The 14,421-nt window shown below is 34.8% G+C and overlaps 1 protein-coding gene across 1 annotated transcript in view; it reads left to right on the top strand.

Moving 5' to 3' along the window:
• Window positions 1-10,178, top strand: part of LOC132272357 (11-beta-hydroxysteroid dehydrogenase B) — a 58,066-nt gene extending 47,888 nt beyond the window's left edge. The window contains exons 5-6 of the mRNA XM_059773522.1: window positions 9,066-9,230; window positions 9,689-10,178. Coding sequence (XP_059629505.1) covers window positions 9,066-9,230; window positions 9,689-9,973 — 450 coding nt within the window. The 3' untranslated portion in view covers window positions 9,974-10,178. The remainder of the gene's footprint in view (window positions 1-9,065; window positions 9,231-9,688) is intronic.
• Window positions 10,179-14,421: the final 4,243 nt, after the last annotated feature.

Raw genomic sequence — 14,421 nt, 5'->3', positions numbered from 1 at the left:
ACTCAACGAGATAAACTTCTTCAATAGAATCTGAGTTGGGGGGTTGTTTCATCAAACTAAACAAATTAACTTCCACTTTCATATTTCTACTGGTTAAGGTCATGTTCCCATTTCTGTAGTTGATCAATGCATTGGTGGTAGCTAAGAATGGTTGACGTAAAATGATGGGAATCTGTTTACCTTGAGTAGGTTGGGTGTCTAGAACAATGAAGTCGACTGAATAATAAAAATTGGCCACTTTGACAATTACATCCTCAATGATACCCCTTTGAATCATAACTGATCGATCAGCTAATTGGATTCTAACATTGGTTTTCCTCAAATTGTTCAATCCTAACTCTCGGTACACAGAATGAGGTAACATCTTCACACTAGCACTTAAATCCAATAATGCTTGGTCAGCAATTTTTTTGCCAAACGTATAAGTGATAGTCGGACTACCAAGGTCTTTATGTTTGACCACAGCTTGATTTTGTAGGAATGAGTAACAATGTTGGGCTATGAAGGCTTCCTCAAGGATGTTGGTTTTCCTCTTGACTAAGTCTTTGATAAACTTCTCATAAGAAGGAATTTTCTTAATGGCATTGATAAATGGAATATTAATTTGAAGATTTTGAAATTTTTTTGATATATCATTGTATTACGAATCCTGTTTATTGTTGACTAGTCGGGAAGGGAAAGGTGCAGGTGGAACATAGGACTGATGAGTTGTATCATCAATTTGAGGACCTTTATCCTTTTTTACTTTTGGAGGGATGGATGGACGAGACTCTGATGGTCCAGGCTCATGTTAGGTGGGTAGCTCAACCTTATTATTAGTTATTTCCCTGACCTAAACATGATGATAGAGTTCACATGGCCATTTGATTAGTTAGTGGAAGAGGAAGTTTTTATGTGATAAACCCCTTTGGATTTAGGGTTGATTTCAGGTTGGCTAGGCAAGGTACCTCTTTGTCTTTCAGACATAATAGAAGTAAGTTGACTCAACTAATTTTGCATTGATTGTTAGAATTGCAGTTGGCTCTGATTCAAAAGGTCAAAATGACTTTCTAGCTTTTGAGTTCTCTGATTGGATTACTTATTTGATTGGTTGAGATTAAGGGCAAACATCATTAGAGTATCCTCATAGTTGGAAATATGTTGGTTTTGTGGGACAGGAGGAACATAATTGCTAATGGGATTAAGCACTAGATCATGATTGTTACTCAACTGGTTGTTCAGTGGGAACTGACCTTGAGGAACGAGCAAACCTTGAGATTAAGGTTTCCTATTAGAATTACCTTGGAAATCGGGTTGGCCACCTACGTTTTGTGGAGGCAAATTTTGTTGTTATAAAAAGTTAGGATGGTTTCTAGTATCAGGATGGTAAGTTTGGCTAAAGGTATTAGTCGTCGGTCTCCTATAGGTATTAAAGGCATACACTTAAGTATCTAAAGGTTCAGAGGTAAAATAGACATGACATGCTTTAGTAGGATGAGATAAACTAAAACACGCATTGCATTGTGCATTTATGGACATGAGTGCAAAAGCATTGAATATTTTGGTCAAGTCTTTGACTCCTTTAGCTAGACTTTGCATCATAGATTTTAATTCATTTTCAGGTTTAATCTCATACCAAGAAGATGTTTTATTTGTTTGGTCATTCCTAGAAAATTAATCATCATGAGTAGCTAAGTAGCATACTTCTAGAATACATAATATCAGCTTCAAATGTTGAAGGGACAACTTCTATTGTACACTCAAGGGTGATGTTGGTATTAGGGCACAAAGGTGTAGAAACAACCTTACTTTCAGCCATGTGGAATTTCTTGAGTAGCTCAGTAGCATATTTCTCTTGAGAAATGAAGATTCATGTGGATGTTTGATGAATTTGAAGCCCTAAGAAGTATCTGTGAGTCGCTAAAAGAGACATTTCAAACCTTATCTTCATAAGATTGGCAAATTTTGAGGTTAATGATGTGTTTGAGCCATAGAACATGATATCATCAACATAAATTTGAAGAATGAGGAATTGATCTTGATGAGTTTTGACATATAAAGTATTATCCACCTTGCCTCTATGAAAGCCTTGTATAACCAAAAAGCTTTGTAGTTTTTCAAACCAAGTTCTAGGGGCTTGTTTAAAACCATACAAGGCCTTGCATAGTTTGAACACATGAGAGGAGAGTTGTGGATCTTCAAAACCTTCAAGTTGTTCTAAGTAAACTTTTTCATTAAGTTCACCATTCAAGAAGGCAGACTTCACATCCATTTGATAAACTTTGACTTGTTTGTGATAAATAAAGGATATGAGCATTCTGATGGATTTCATTCTTGCCACAGGAGCAAATGTCTCATCATAAGTCAATACCAGTTTGTTGACATACCCTTTGCACACTAACCTTGCCTTGTTTTTTATAATAGAGCCCTTTTCATTCATCTTGTTTATGAAAATCCACTTAAAACTATTAACATTTTTGTTTGCAGGTCTTGCAACAAGCTTCCAAGTGTCATTTTTGTGGATTTGATCAAGCTCTTCCTGCATGGCTACTATCCAGTCTTTATTATTCTTGGCTTTAGAGTAGGATTTAGTCAATAGAAGACAACATTATAAAATGGCATTTTTCTTTAGTATCTTCAGCCTGCAACTCACTCCGCTTCTTCTTAGCCCTTGTTTGAACCCCAGTTTTTTTGGTGAGCCAATGATTTTTTCAACTTGAACTTGCTTTTGCAGAGTTGGATAAATGGTTTCTTTCTGAATAACAAACTCTAAAAGTGAGGAACTACTTCACTTGATCCTGGTATATAACAAGCTTTTTTAAAGGTATTAGCTTAAGGAGTTTCATCGCATGGATTGACTCAACCACCTTTGAGGATCTTAGATTATAGCACCTGTAAGCCTTATTCTTAGTTGAATATCCTAAAAAGATAGCTTCATCTGCCTTTGAATCAAACTTTCCAAGGTTATCAATGTGATTTAGAATGTAACACTTATTACCAAATACTTTGAAGTAATTGACTGTTGCAGGTCTTCTACACCAAAGTTCAAAAGGAACTTTGGTTAAATTAGGTCTAAGAAGGACCCTATTGATAATGTAGATAGATGTGTTCATAGTTTTAGCCCAAAAACCCTTTGCAAGTCCTTTTTCAAATAGCATTGTTCTCCCCATTTCTTGAACTATTCTATTTTTTCTTTCCACAACACTATTTTGTTGAGGTGTAGCCACAACTGAGAATTCTTTCTTGATACCCTTGACATCACAATAGCTTTCAAAATCCTTCACAGTAAACTCATGACCTAAGTCTCTTACAATGCATCCTCTTTCATTTTTAACAAGATTCACAAACTTGATGAAGTGTGTAATAGCCTCGGATTTCTCTTTCAAGAAGTAACTCTTTCAAGAAGTAAATCCATGCCATTCTACTAAAATCATCAATGAGAATCATGAAATACTTGCTTCCACTAATACTTGTAGCTCTTATAGGGCCACAAAGATTCATATGAATCAAATCTTTGAGACGTTTCTTGAATGAACATGCCTTAATCTCTTGTGCCACATAATATCTTCATCAAAGGTTGTCAAGTTGCATTGAGTGTTTAAGCTTCTTCGGTGATTGTATAGACATTTCCAGAGGATCTTAGGGCTAAGAAAAGAATATTATCTGAATTAAGGTCAACCATATTACATTTATCCTTATCAAAACACACCTTCTTTCCACTGTCACATAATTGACTCACACTAAGTAGATTGTGTTTGAGTCATTAAATAAATAAAACTTCAGTGATCTCAGGTAGTTCTCCAGACTTGCTCACAGTGCCAATGCCTACAATCTTAGCCTTTTGAGTGTTTCCAAAGACTACATTACCACTATCAAATTTCTTCAGAGACAGAAACTTTGAGCCATCACCAGTCATGTGCCTTGAACAACCACTATCAACATACCATCTATCATTAGCATTATAAGACTTAAATGGTGTGTTAACCAACATACTCGTTGAATTCAACTTCTTAGGTAACCACATCATCTTAGTCTTCACAAAGGAACCTTTGTTTTTGACTTTCTGAGCTTGAAGTAAGGCTGCTTTCTTCATGTATATTAGTAATCTTGAAGTTTCTCATGGTTGTAGTAATAAAGTCACTTTTGTTGAACCTTATAGTGTGATATACATTGTCAAGTATGTCATACTTAGACCTTGTTGGTTTGATAATGGAGGACTTTGCATACACTTAACCAGTTTTGGCCTTTACAAACATAGAGTGAGTTTGTTTTGTCTTGGCTGCAGTATCACAGATGCATCCAATGCCTATTTTGCCAATTTGCTTTGTGGTATACTTCCAAATATCTATCATTTTTAGTGATCTCTCTTCAAGAGCCTGTGAAATCTCCTCTCTATACCTTTTGGTGGTCCACACCTTGTTAGATTTAGGCTTCAAAAGACTAAACATAGTCAAAGAGATTAAATACAATGTTAACAGTTTTAGCCTGAAATGCTTTGTAAGCAATTGTTTAGACCTCAACAGCTCTGAGTTAAGCTTCTTGATGTGAGACTTTTGCTTATCACACTTCACAGCAAGTCTTCCACATTCTTCAAGAATTTCCTCAACTTTAGAATCATTATCTTTTTCCACTTCACCTTGAACTTGAGAGGTTTCAAGAATGGCCATGAACAAACATTCATCTTCTTGGCCTTTTTATGGTTTATCTTCTTCAGGAGCAACATCCTAATCATAGATAAGAGCTTTTCTTCCAAATCTTCCCTTGTTGTTGAATCCTTCATTCTTCTTCTGATTTTACCCATTTGAATTAGGACAGTTGGCTACATAGTGGCCAGATTTACCATAACCATAACAGGTTAGGTTTTTGTGGTTGTGTCCTCTTTTTGAACCTAAATTTTCAGAACTTCTTAGCTAAGTAAGCTACTCCATCTTCTTCAGACTTTGGTTCAGCTTCTTTGGTTCAGCTTCTTCAATCATTTCTTTGGCCTTAAGAGTATCTTCTCTTCTATGTTGAGTAGGGACACCAATTCTTATCTCATAGGCTGTGAGAAAGGCTTGAAGATCATCAATCTTCATCAGTGAAAAATCTTTATCTTCAAGAATGGTGACTTTAGCATTGAATCTAGAGGTTCAAGACCTTAGAATCTTATTACACACTTCAGAATCTTTGATGTCTTCACCAAGAGCCTTTATGTTGTTGACTATCTCATTAATTCTGAATAAGTAATCTGTTATAGCTTCCCTTTCCTCCATCTTACAGCATTCATATTGAACCTTTAGAAGTTGTATCTTGTTCTCTTTGATTATATTTTTCCCTTCTTGAGCAGCCTTAAGAGAATCCCACATTTCTTTAGTTGTCTTATAATTTTTAATCCTTGTGAACTCTTGTTGCTTGAGAGCACAAAACAGTATATGTTTTGCCCTTCCATCATTGGCCAATACAACTCTGTCATCTACAGAAGGATTAATTGGATTGAGAACACTAATGCCAAATACAATGGCATTCCCAACATCATAGGATTGAGACATTAGAAAGGCTTCCATCCTAGTTTTCCAAGAATCATAGTTGGAACCATCAAAACCTGGTGCCTTGTTGGTGACTTGACCTTCTTCCATTGCAAAGATCAACTACAAGCTTGTTAGAACCTTATAATGCATACCAAAGCTTTGATACCAATTGTTGGACCAAGAGGTGGGGGGGGGGGGGGGGGGAGGGGTGAATTGGTCAATTTTAAAACCTTTCTTAGCTCAGCAAGATCAATGTTGATAAGAAAATACAATGAACACAAGGTATACAAGGAGAACCATCCCAATAGGGAAAAACCTTGGTTCTTGGCCTCAGGCAATATAAACTCATTCTATGCAAGTAGTTACACACTCAGCTGTCTCACACTCTTCACACACCCTTATACAAGTTGAAACACTAGTTTTCATAGGCTCTGCACACACACTAGCTCAACACAATGACATAGGCACCACCCCTATCCTAAGTACCTTTGCTTGGACCCTATAAGCTCTTATAGCTCACCAGATACATATAAAAGAATGACTATTAACAATATTCAAGCATACACAAAAGATAAGAGTGGTTGTGCAGCTCAAAATACCAATATGTAGCCTCTATAACCCTTTATGTAGAATCTAAGGTTTGAGGGGTAAATCTAGAATTTCGTGTCCTAAAAATAATGAGATCAATCCCACAGCCTTATATCACCATTACAACCATGCTTAGATGATAAACAAGATAAGTACAACATGTGTATCACAATATATCCTCAATAAGGCCTTAACAACAGTTACAAAATGAAGAACTAGGGTTTTGGTAGGTCAAAACCAAAGGTGACCAAATGTATGTCCAAAAACCAACTTCAACAGCCTTAATTCATCAATATAAACTTTCTAGCATGTAGATTAGACATTATATAGCAAGTTATAACAAATCTATATATGAATTACAAAGCTAAACCATAAAACAACTAAAATCACATGTCTGAGAGGTGAAAATCATTTGCAGCAAAGTGTAGCTCAAGAAAAAGTACCCAACAAATGTAAATAGCTCAAATATACCTATCTTAACCTTGACTTAGCACCACAGCAACCTCAAGCTCAAAGTGAACCTTCAAACCAGTCCTTGCACTATCAAAACTTGATAGCAAATGCACTCTATGATGAACACAACAATAAGGATCAATTCAGTGACATTTCTATGAAGATTTGAGGTTCAGATCATCATTAAGGACCTTAGAAATGTTGGTTCATGTGAAGCTCTCAAGTAAGGTTCAATACAGGTCAATATTAGGGTTTCTGAAAAGGTTTAATTCAGCTAAAATGCTATAATAGTATATATATACTCAAATATACAATTCAAGTCCTACTACAAGAAGGATATACATATGGCACCTGTAGCCAATCATTGGCCAGAGAATGTTCTAACATTCTTCATGTGAATAGACCATTATACCCTTACCAACTCTGTTGTTTTGTCCTTTAGTAGTGCTAGAAATTACAGCTCACAATGTAAAGGTTGTAATAGCATTCTTATCAAAGACTTACTGATTAAGAAATGCAATGTAATGTATACACTCTCACTTTAGGACCATAGCAACGTGTCACATACCTGAGCTTTAAGTAGAAAGACCAAAATGCCTTTGTAATAGCCACTTGTCATTCTCAGCTTCAAACAGTTACTGAGACTGTATAAATCATAATTCAGGCTAAATCACAGTTGTTCAATGCAATGCAGCTATCTGAACATTTGTATAAACATATAATGTAACTGTGAAAAGACTATAGTACCCCTAAAAAAACCCTATAGCTAATTTTTATATATTAAACCTCAGTTAACACAAAATAGCCTGAAGATGCTGAATAAATACAATATAATATCTTAAACCATTGTGAAATTGTGTCACAAGATGGTAAAAGACTATACTACCCCTGTGTGATGATATTAGCCACTTTGCACAACAATGGTGATTATATAAGCCCTTGACAACTCTGTTACATCAGGTTTTGACATTAAATAGGCAAACACCAATTGGTACTAACTAGGACCAACACTATTTGACTAAATTATTCTATTCTCCCGAAAACCATTGGACTTCCCAAAATATAAAAATATTTCCAAGGAAATTCTCAGCCACACACTTGACATACATGCACATACTTGATATATATACATTGATAGATATATGAGAAAACCCAAAAGACATAATAAACATGGCATTAATTTAATTTTAACAATATAAAAATATAGATATAGAGAAAGAATTAATTAATAAAAGAATAAATTACCCATACCATGTCAATAGGTAAAAGAAGAGGGGTTTGGAGAGAGAGGATTTAACATGTCCCATGTACCCTTATCCAAGAGCACAAATCTTCTCAGAAGATACAACGCCAATAACAACTTGCCACATAGGAAAATTTTGTTCTAATCATGCTTGAAAATTGCAAGTATGACGAGTGTACAAAGCAGATAATATATATACAGGAGGGAGATGATACCAGAGTCAATGGCACATAAGTCCATGAGGATCAAGTCAGCGAAGATGCTAAGTCCCAAAATATGGTGATTGTGATGTCCTACATCGTTAAGAAAGAGGATGGTGGTGGGTCATAATAGATCTAAATTAAGTACTGTAATTAAGTTTTATATATATATATATATATATATATATATATAATAACAAAATCTGACTCAGGTCACGGCTTCATTTGTCTATGTGGCCGCGTGGCATAACCTCTCAGTGTTGGACGTGACACTAAGCTTTGGTTTGTGTTTAGGGAAGTTGCAGTCTTTATATATAAAAGACACCAAATTTGGCCTGTTTGGCTACAAGTACATGGATATTCTAGTTCTGGAACCAGTATAGCAGGAAACCATTTCAAAATTTTTTTTTAAAAAAATAATAATAATTGTAGTTAGTACTTTTATCTATTTATTTTGTCTAGAAATTTGTAAAAGGTCTATTGAACCCATCTAACCATTGAATCCATTTATTTGCATCAATTTTGTCGTTATTCCTCCAAATTGCATTCCAATTGCCTATTATATTGTCTGTGACTAAAGTTATGATCCTGTGGGAATGATGCAACTAACATAACAACCTAGGATTTGCCTCCCCAAGGCTTGAGGGGTTCTGGCAAGCTTGCCATATAAGGGGTGAGTAACCTTGAAGTTCAAGACACAAATCAATACATTTCTTTAACAAATTAATTAATTAATAACTATATAAGAATGATTTTAGTACATTTGAAATTACATGTTTTGATTGTAGTAATTGTGAACCATATGGGTGGAGAAATTGTTTGCATTTCAAGTGATCCTAAATAATAATATATTTTTCCTTTCTAAGCTTTTCTATTCAGTTATCTCTTTCACTTGAATTTTCTTATGTTCATCTAAGGCTAATCTTTCTTACTTTGCATTAGCATTGAAACAACAAGATTCGTCATGATGATAGTTCTTCCGTCGTGTAATTGTTCACTTATTTCTTCCTTTTCATTATTGCTTGGCTTGAATTCTTTGAAGCCTTTTATCTCTAGACTTGTAACGGTTTTTCCGGCTTTACTTGATCTGACTAGGCAGCAAAGGCAGCTCTAATAAACTTTTATGAGACACTAAGGTTTGAAGTGAAAGATGAGGTTGCAATAACAGTTGCAACACATGGTTGGATTGGAAGTGAAATGATTAGGGGCAAATTCATGCTAGAAGAAGGTTCAGAGATGCAGTGGAAGGAAGAAAGTGAAGTAAGTTCTTGTGATTACTCATATGCTTCCACGTAATTATAAACTAGATATATGTTATGCTGTCTAAACAAATAATTTATCATGCAACAAATGTTAGTTCTCAGTCATAAACACCGAAAAGTCTTTCCAATTAGGTTTACTAAAAAATGAAACGTATTATTTAATACACACTCATCCACATATAAATATACGCATGCATATATGCATGCACAAATACAAACACATGTGAATTAGATTAGAATCTCTAGAACACCACTTTTCAAATATATAAAATAGTAACTTTTTGCTATGATTTCAACGTATGAATAAGCATTCTGACACATGCAGCTAGCCAGCTATGTTCTAAAGGTACAATTGTCATATTGTAACTAGCTTAATTCTTATGGCACAGAGCCATTTTTAGTTTTTGCATAGTCACGTTCAATTTGCTTATACTTTCTTAAACCTTGTGGTTTAAGGTACAAACATTTAGTGCTCCTGTGGAGGAGTTTGCAAGGTTGATTGTATCTGGCGCCTGCCGAGGAGATGCATATGTGAAGTTCCCGAGTTGGTACGATGTATTCCTACTTTATAGGGTCTTTGCACCAAATGTTCTAGCTTGGACCTTTCGCTTGGTGTTTGCAAACCATGGGGTAAGAAGAAGTTCACTCATAGGAACTGGAAAACCTCTTCTTGAGGCCGCCTCCCCGAGGAAACTTCTCACAGGTCCTAATTTCTCCCAACTCCCTTATCAGCAGCAGTAGCAGCAGCAGAAGCAGAAAAAAATGGAATAAACAAACACTACTCAGTAGCATCGCTTGAATTTGGTATTAGTTTTTGTTAATTTTGTGCTCTAGTGTTGTCAGATTATTATGATGTTGTAAGTAGACTATTCTCTGTGCTCTTTTTAAATAAATCTCTCCAAGCAAAGTTTTCATTTCAATATGGGACAAGGAGGGATATACCATCTTTGGGAGGAATCCAAATTTATTCCTTGGAGTGAGGATGAAAGTTAAGAAAATTATATTAGGATCTACTTGGCAGTAGGTAGAAAATTAACAACAAAATGTTTTAGCAGAAAATGAAATCAATATTAAATTGTCTTAATAGCTCCTCTCTTCTCTCAAATGTCAAGAAAATCTATTCTTTTCGCCCAATAAATATATATTTAAATTATTAAAAAAAAGGGAGTTTCCTAAATCTATATCACATCAAATCTGAGTTTGACAACCTATACACGTGGATAATTGTAAAGTAAAAAATTGTAAAGGATAAAAAATACATGCGCATAAGAATAATTTTGTATTATTATTTATTATATAAAAAAATATTATTTATTGAAACAAATAACATTATAAAAATAATTTTGCACATAGAATTTTTAGTTTAGGATTTTATTGGTATATTTTCATATAGAATTATTTTTATGTATTTATTAAATTAAATTATACATTTTATTCTTTATTTAGATTTTTTTTTTTTTAGTTTTTTTTAACTACTATATTATTATTATTAGTATTTCTCTTCTAATAGATGTTTATATGTGGCAAATGGGACATCAATTTTTACATTTATAAAATCATTAAACAACTATACGTTAGTATAGTGAGAAGGGATCGTCCATTGGGATTATTGGCTTGGAGTATAACTTAACATCAATGAGCGTGAGATTGACAAGATAGTGATTGATTTGATTATACTAATGATGATTTTACTATGTAGATCATGCAAATGAAATAAAGGTAAAGTAAATTTGGATTAAGGTAATAAGGAGAGATGCTTAGGGCATGGATTACACCACTAAACTCACACAATCATACCAAATGCCTTCAATTAATGGGAAAATACATTGTAATAGAAATATAGCTACAAGTACACGTCGATATTCAAGAAGATAATACAAATTGCAATGAATAAGCATGAACTATCAAAATCAAGCATGAATTGTCTACCTAAATACAATTACTCTAAGGTGTGTCACAACCCAACAAGACTAAGTATAATTCATCAAACTAAGAGCAATTGTATCCAATAGAAACCATGTATGACCATCACTAAGCATAATTACAAAGAGTACTTAATGTAGAGATTAACCCTTAACTAATTACACATAAGACAACATGTAATCAAAATAGAGAATCAATTGGAAGAAGTAACAGTATAAACCTTGGTACAACCAAGTTTAAATTCACAAGACCAAGCACTAATTACAATTTATAATCCCCAACATTAAAAGACAAAAGGTTTAATTACATAAGCTTAGGGCTTATCCAAGCCCTAAGTGAAGAACTAACCACTTATGGAGAAGGTAGATGTCATCATGGTGGTCTCATAATCCACCTCCAAGCTTAGGTTCATCCTTTTCTTCTTCTTCTTCCTTGAGAGAAACCCTAGAGAGAGAAAGTAGATCTAGAATTCTCTTTTGCCTCTAAAAGCCCCCTTGAATGAAGGCTTAAATTCTGATTTTTCGTAGCTATCAATCCCGCTCAATCGATCGAAGCCTTAGCTCAATCGAACGAGGTTGCTGAAGATATTTATTTCGGATAAGGACAAAGGCTCGATTGATTAGAGCTCGATTTAGCAAGGATCTTGCTCGATCGACCAGAGATCTTAATTTTTTTAGCTCAGCTTTATTTTTGCTTCGGATTTCTCCCAAGACTTTGGTTGACTTTCCCAAGGCTTTAAGACATCAGATTTAGCTTTTCAACCTTATGGACCTGAAAATGGAAATAAAATCAAAATAAGACTAAAGTGGAAAAATAAAGATAGAATAAGGTTCTATTATACCTAAGATTAGAGCTGAAATCTGCATATTTCAGCACTTATCACACCCCTAAACTTAAATATTGCTAGTCCCTTAGCAATGAGAAAGAATGAAATAAAAAGAAATGACTATACAACTAGAATCAATAAAGCAATAAAAAAAGAAGAAGATAATATTATTTTCGTAGGGATCATGGTTGCATTTAGCATATGCAACAAGCCTTTTACACCCCTAGGTTACCCCTAGAGGATGAATGAAGTCTCGTGAGGGTTTCCAGAAATGATACCCACAAACATCGAAGGCCCTTTCTCACTTAAGAAGCATTAAAACACATTTCAAACAAGTATCGAGAGAAAACTACCTCAAGTATGCAATTTTCAGCCATTTCTAAGATTTTCTCAATATTTCAACATCATGCAAGCAAATATGGTCCCCACACATCAAACAAGTCAATCATACAAATTATAATTAATTCTAGCATCCTTTTTATTTAACCATCATCAAAATATGTTGCTATCTTAGTATAGTCAATGTAAAGATCATAATCCGGCCTTAAAGTAGCACACATTTCAAATACCAATCATCAAGACTATAAATGAACCTTTTATTCAAAAAGTTTTTTTTTTTTTGTTTTGTTTTTATGGGATCAAAGATGGAGAGTATGGTGCAATGTAATGATCTCTTAAGCTCTCTAGAAGACTTGTGTAACGAACATTGGGTCAATGGCTCCTAAACCAGATGACTTTAGAGCATTAGTTGTTAAGACACCCCTAAGGACTTAATAGCTCAAATCAACTAGGCTACAAATTAATATAACTTTCACTTCTCATTTCCCAACTCTTCACCTCTTTTGGTGAGAGAGCTCATCATTATTATTATTATTATTATTATTATATTTTGGGTCCTTCACCTTTTGATGAAAGAATTCAATGCTTAATGAGGCAAGAATTCCGGTTACTTAGAAAAAGGATTGTAATTTAGCATGCAAGGTCATTTTGTCAAGAATGATGACTCTTCAAAGTCTACTAGCTCAAATGGGATATAACCAAAACAATAATCATCTAAGCATGTACCTCACAATTTAAATGCTAGTTTGCACCTGTGCAAATGTAGCACTCTAGAATCAATCATCAAAGTATTTTTAACAAATAAGATGATGTAGACCACAAATGCAAGCATGATATCAAAAATTTAAAATTTAGCCCTAAATAACATCAATAAGCATATAAGAAGTATTAAACTCTTAAAACTAGCCATTTCAAGGCAACTATGCTTCAAAAGATCAAAAGCATGGCCAAAAATTGATCTCAAATCTCACTTGCATACTTAAGATTCAGAGTTTGCAAAGAATGCCATAAAGTCACCTTACCCCCAAAATTAAATTGCACATTGTCCTTAATATGCAATGAGAACAACGTAAGAGAAGGAAAGAGTATACTAGCATAGCAGTGGCGAAGAAGAATCAGGAACGTAAGGATCCAAAAAGGTAGTAGAAGTACCCCCCTAAACTTGGGATCAACTATGGTCCTGAAAAGATCCCACTGGTATATGCTGCATCAGAAATAGTAAATAGGAGGTGGGAGGTGCATGCAAGTGACATATCAGAAAGAGATAGAGATAGAAAAAGTCCTTAGATAAGAGAGAAATGTCTCACAAAAGGCAATAACAACAATGTACCTGATAATTGATAGCATTAAATATATACATGAATGAAAAATATCTAACAACCACAAAGTGATAATAGTCATACTACACCACCAAATATAAGGCCAATAGACTGGCCACATATAGAATGAATGTATCAACCACTAATATATAAAGAGAGATATAAAGAAACATAAATAAAAAGAGAGAGAAATGGTCATCAGTGTCACGGTACAAAAGATGATGGATGAGAGGGATGAGAATTTTGGAACTGGCGGAGGAAATCAGACATCAACGCCCTTATCTCAACGCCCAAAGCTGTAACATCCTTACTTGCCCGTGTAAAGATACTGGTAATATCCTCTTGCATAGAAGTAATATCACTGCGTACCTCCGTACGGAAACTGGTAATGTCATCTCGGAGGGACTGGTAATGAGCCTGAGTCATAATAAATGGAGCCTCAAGATCTGGAATAACGGGCTCATCCTGTGCAGGCAAGTGGGGATAATGTTGAAACTGAGGCTCATACGGAGTAGCAGGGGCTGGAGGTGGATAAACTACAGAAGCAAGAGGTGGATGAGCTGTAGGAATCTCCGGTGGGGCTGTCTTAAGCAGCGCCTTATAACATTTAGACCATTCCTTCCACTCATAGTTGTAGAAGCCCTTATTAATCTCCTTAGGAGGGTTGAGGGGATAACGCTGATCCCTAAGAAGCTGTGTAATTAAATGGGCATATGACAGATTCTTGGGGCGCTAAGGATTCTCCTTGGAGATGTACTCCTCCCACAACTTGTGCATCACCC

Source organism: Cornus florida, unplaced genomic scaffold (genome assembly GCF_030987335.1).
Source record: "Cornus florida cultivar Cherokee Brave unplaced genomic scaffold, ASM3098733v1 CherokeeBrave_3.0.0_Hap2_Chr09, whole genome shotgun sequence".
NCBI lineage: Eukaryota > Viridiplantae > Streptophyta > Magnoliopsida > Cornales > Cornaceae > Cornus > Cornus florida.
The sequence above is the reverse complement of the archived record's forward strand: the minus strand, read 5'-3'. Positions and strand labels throughout refer to the sequence as shown.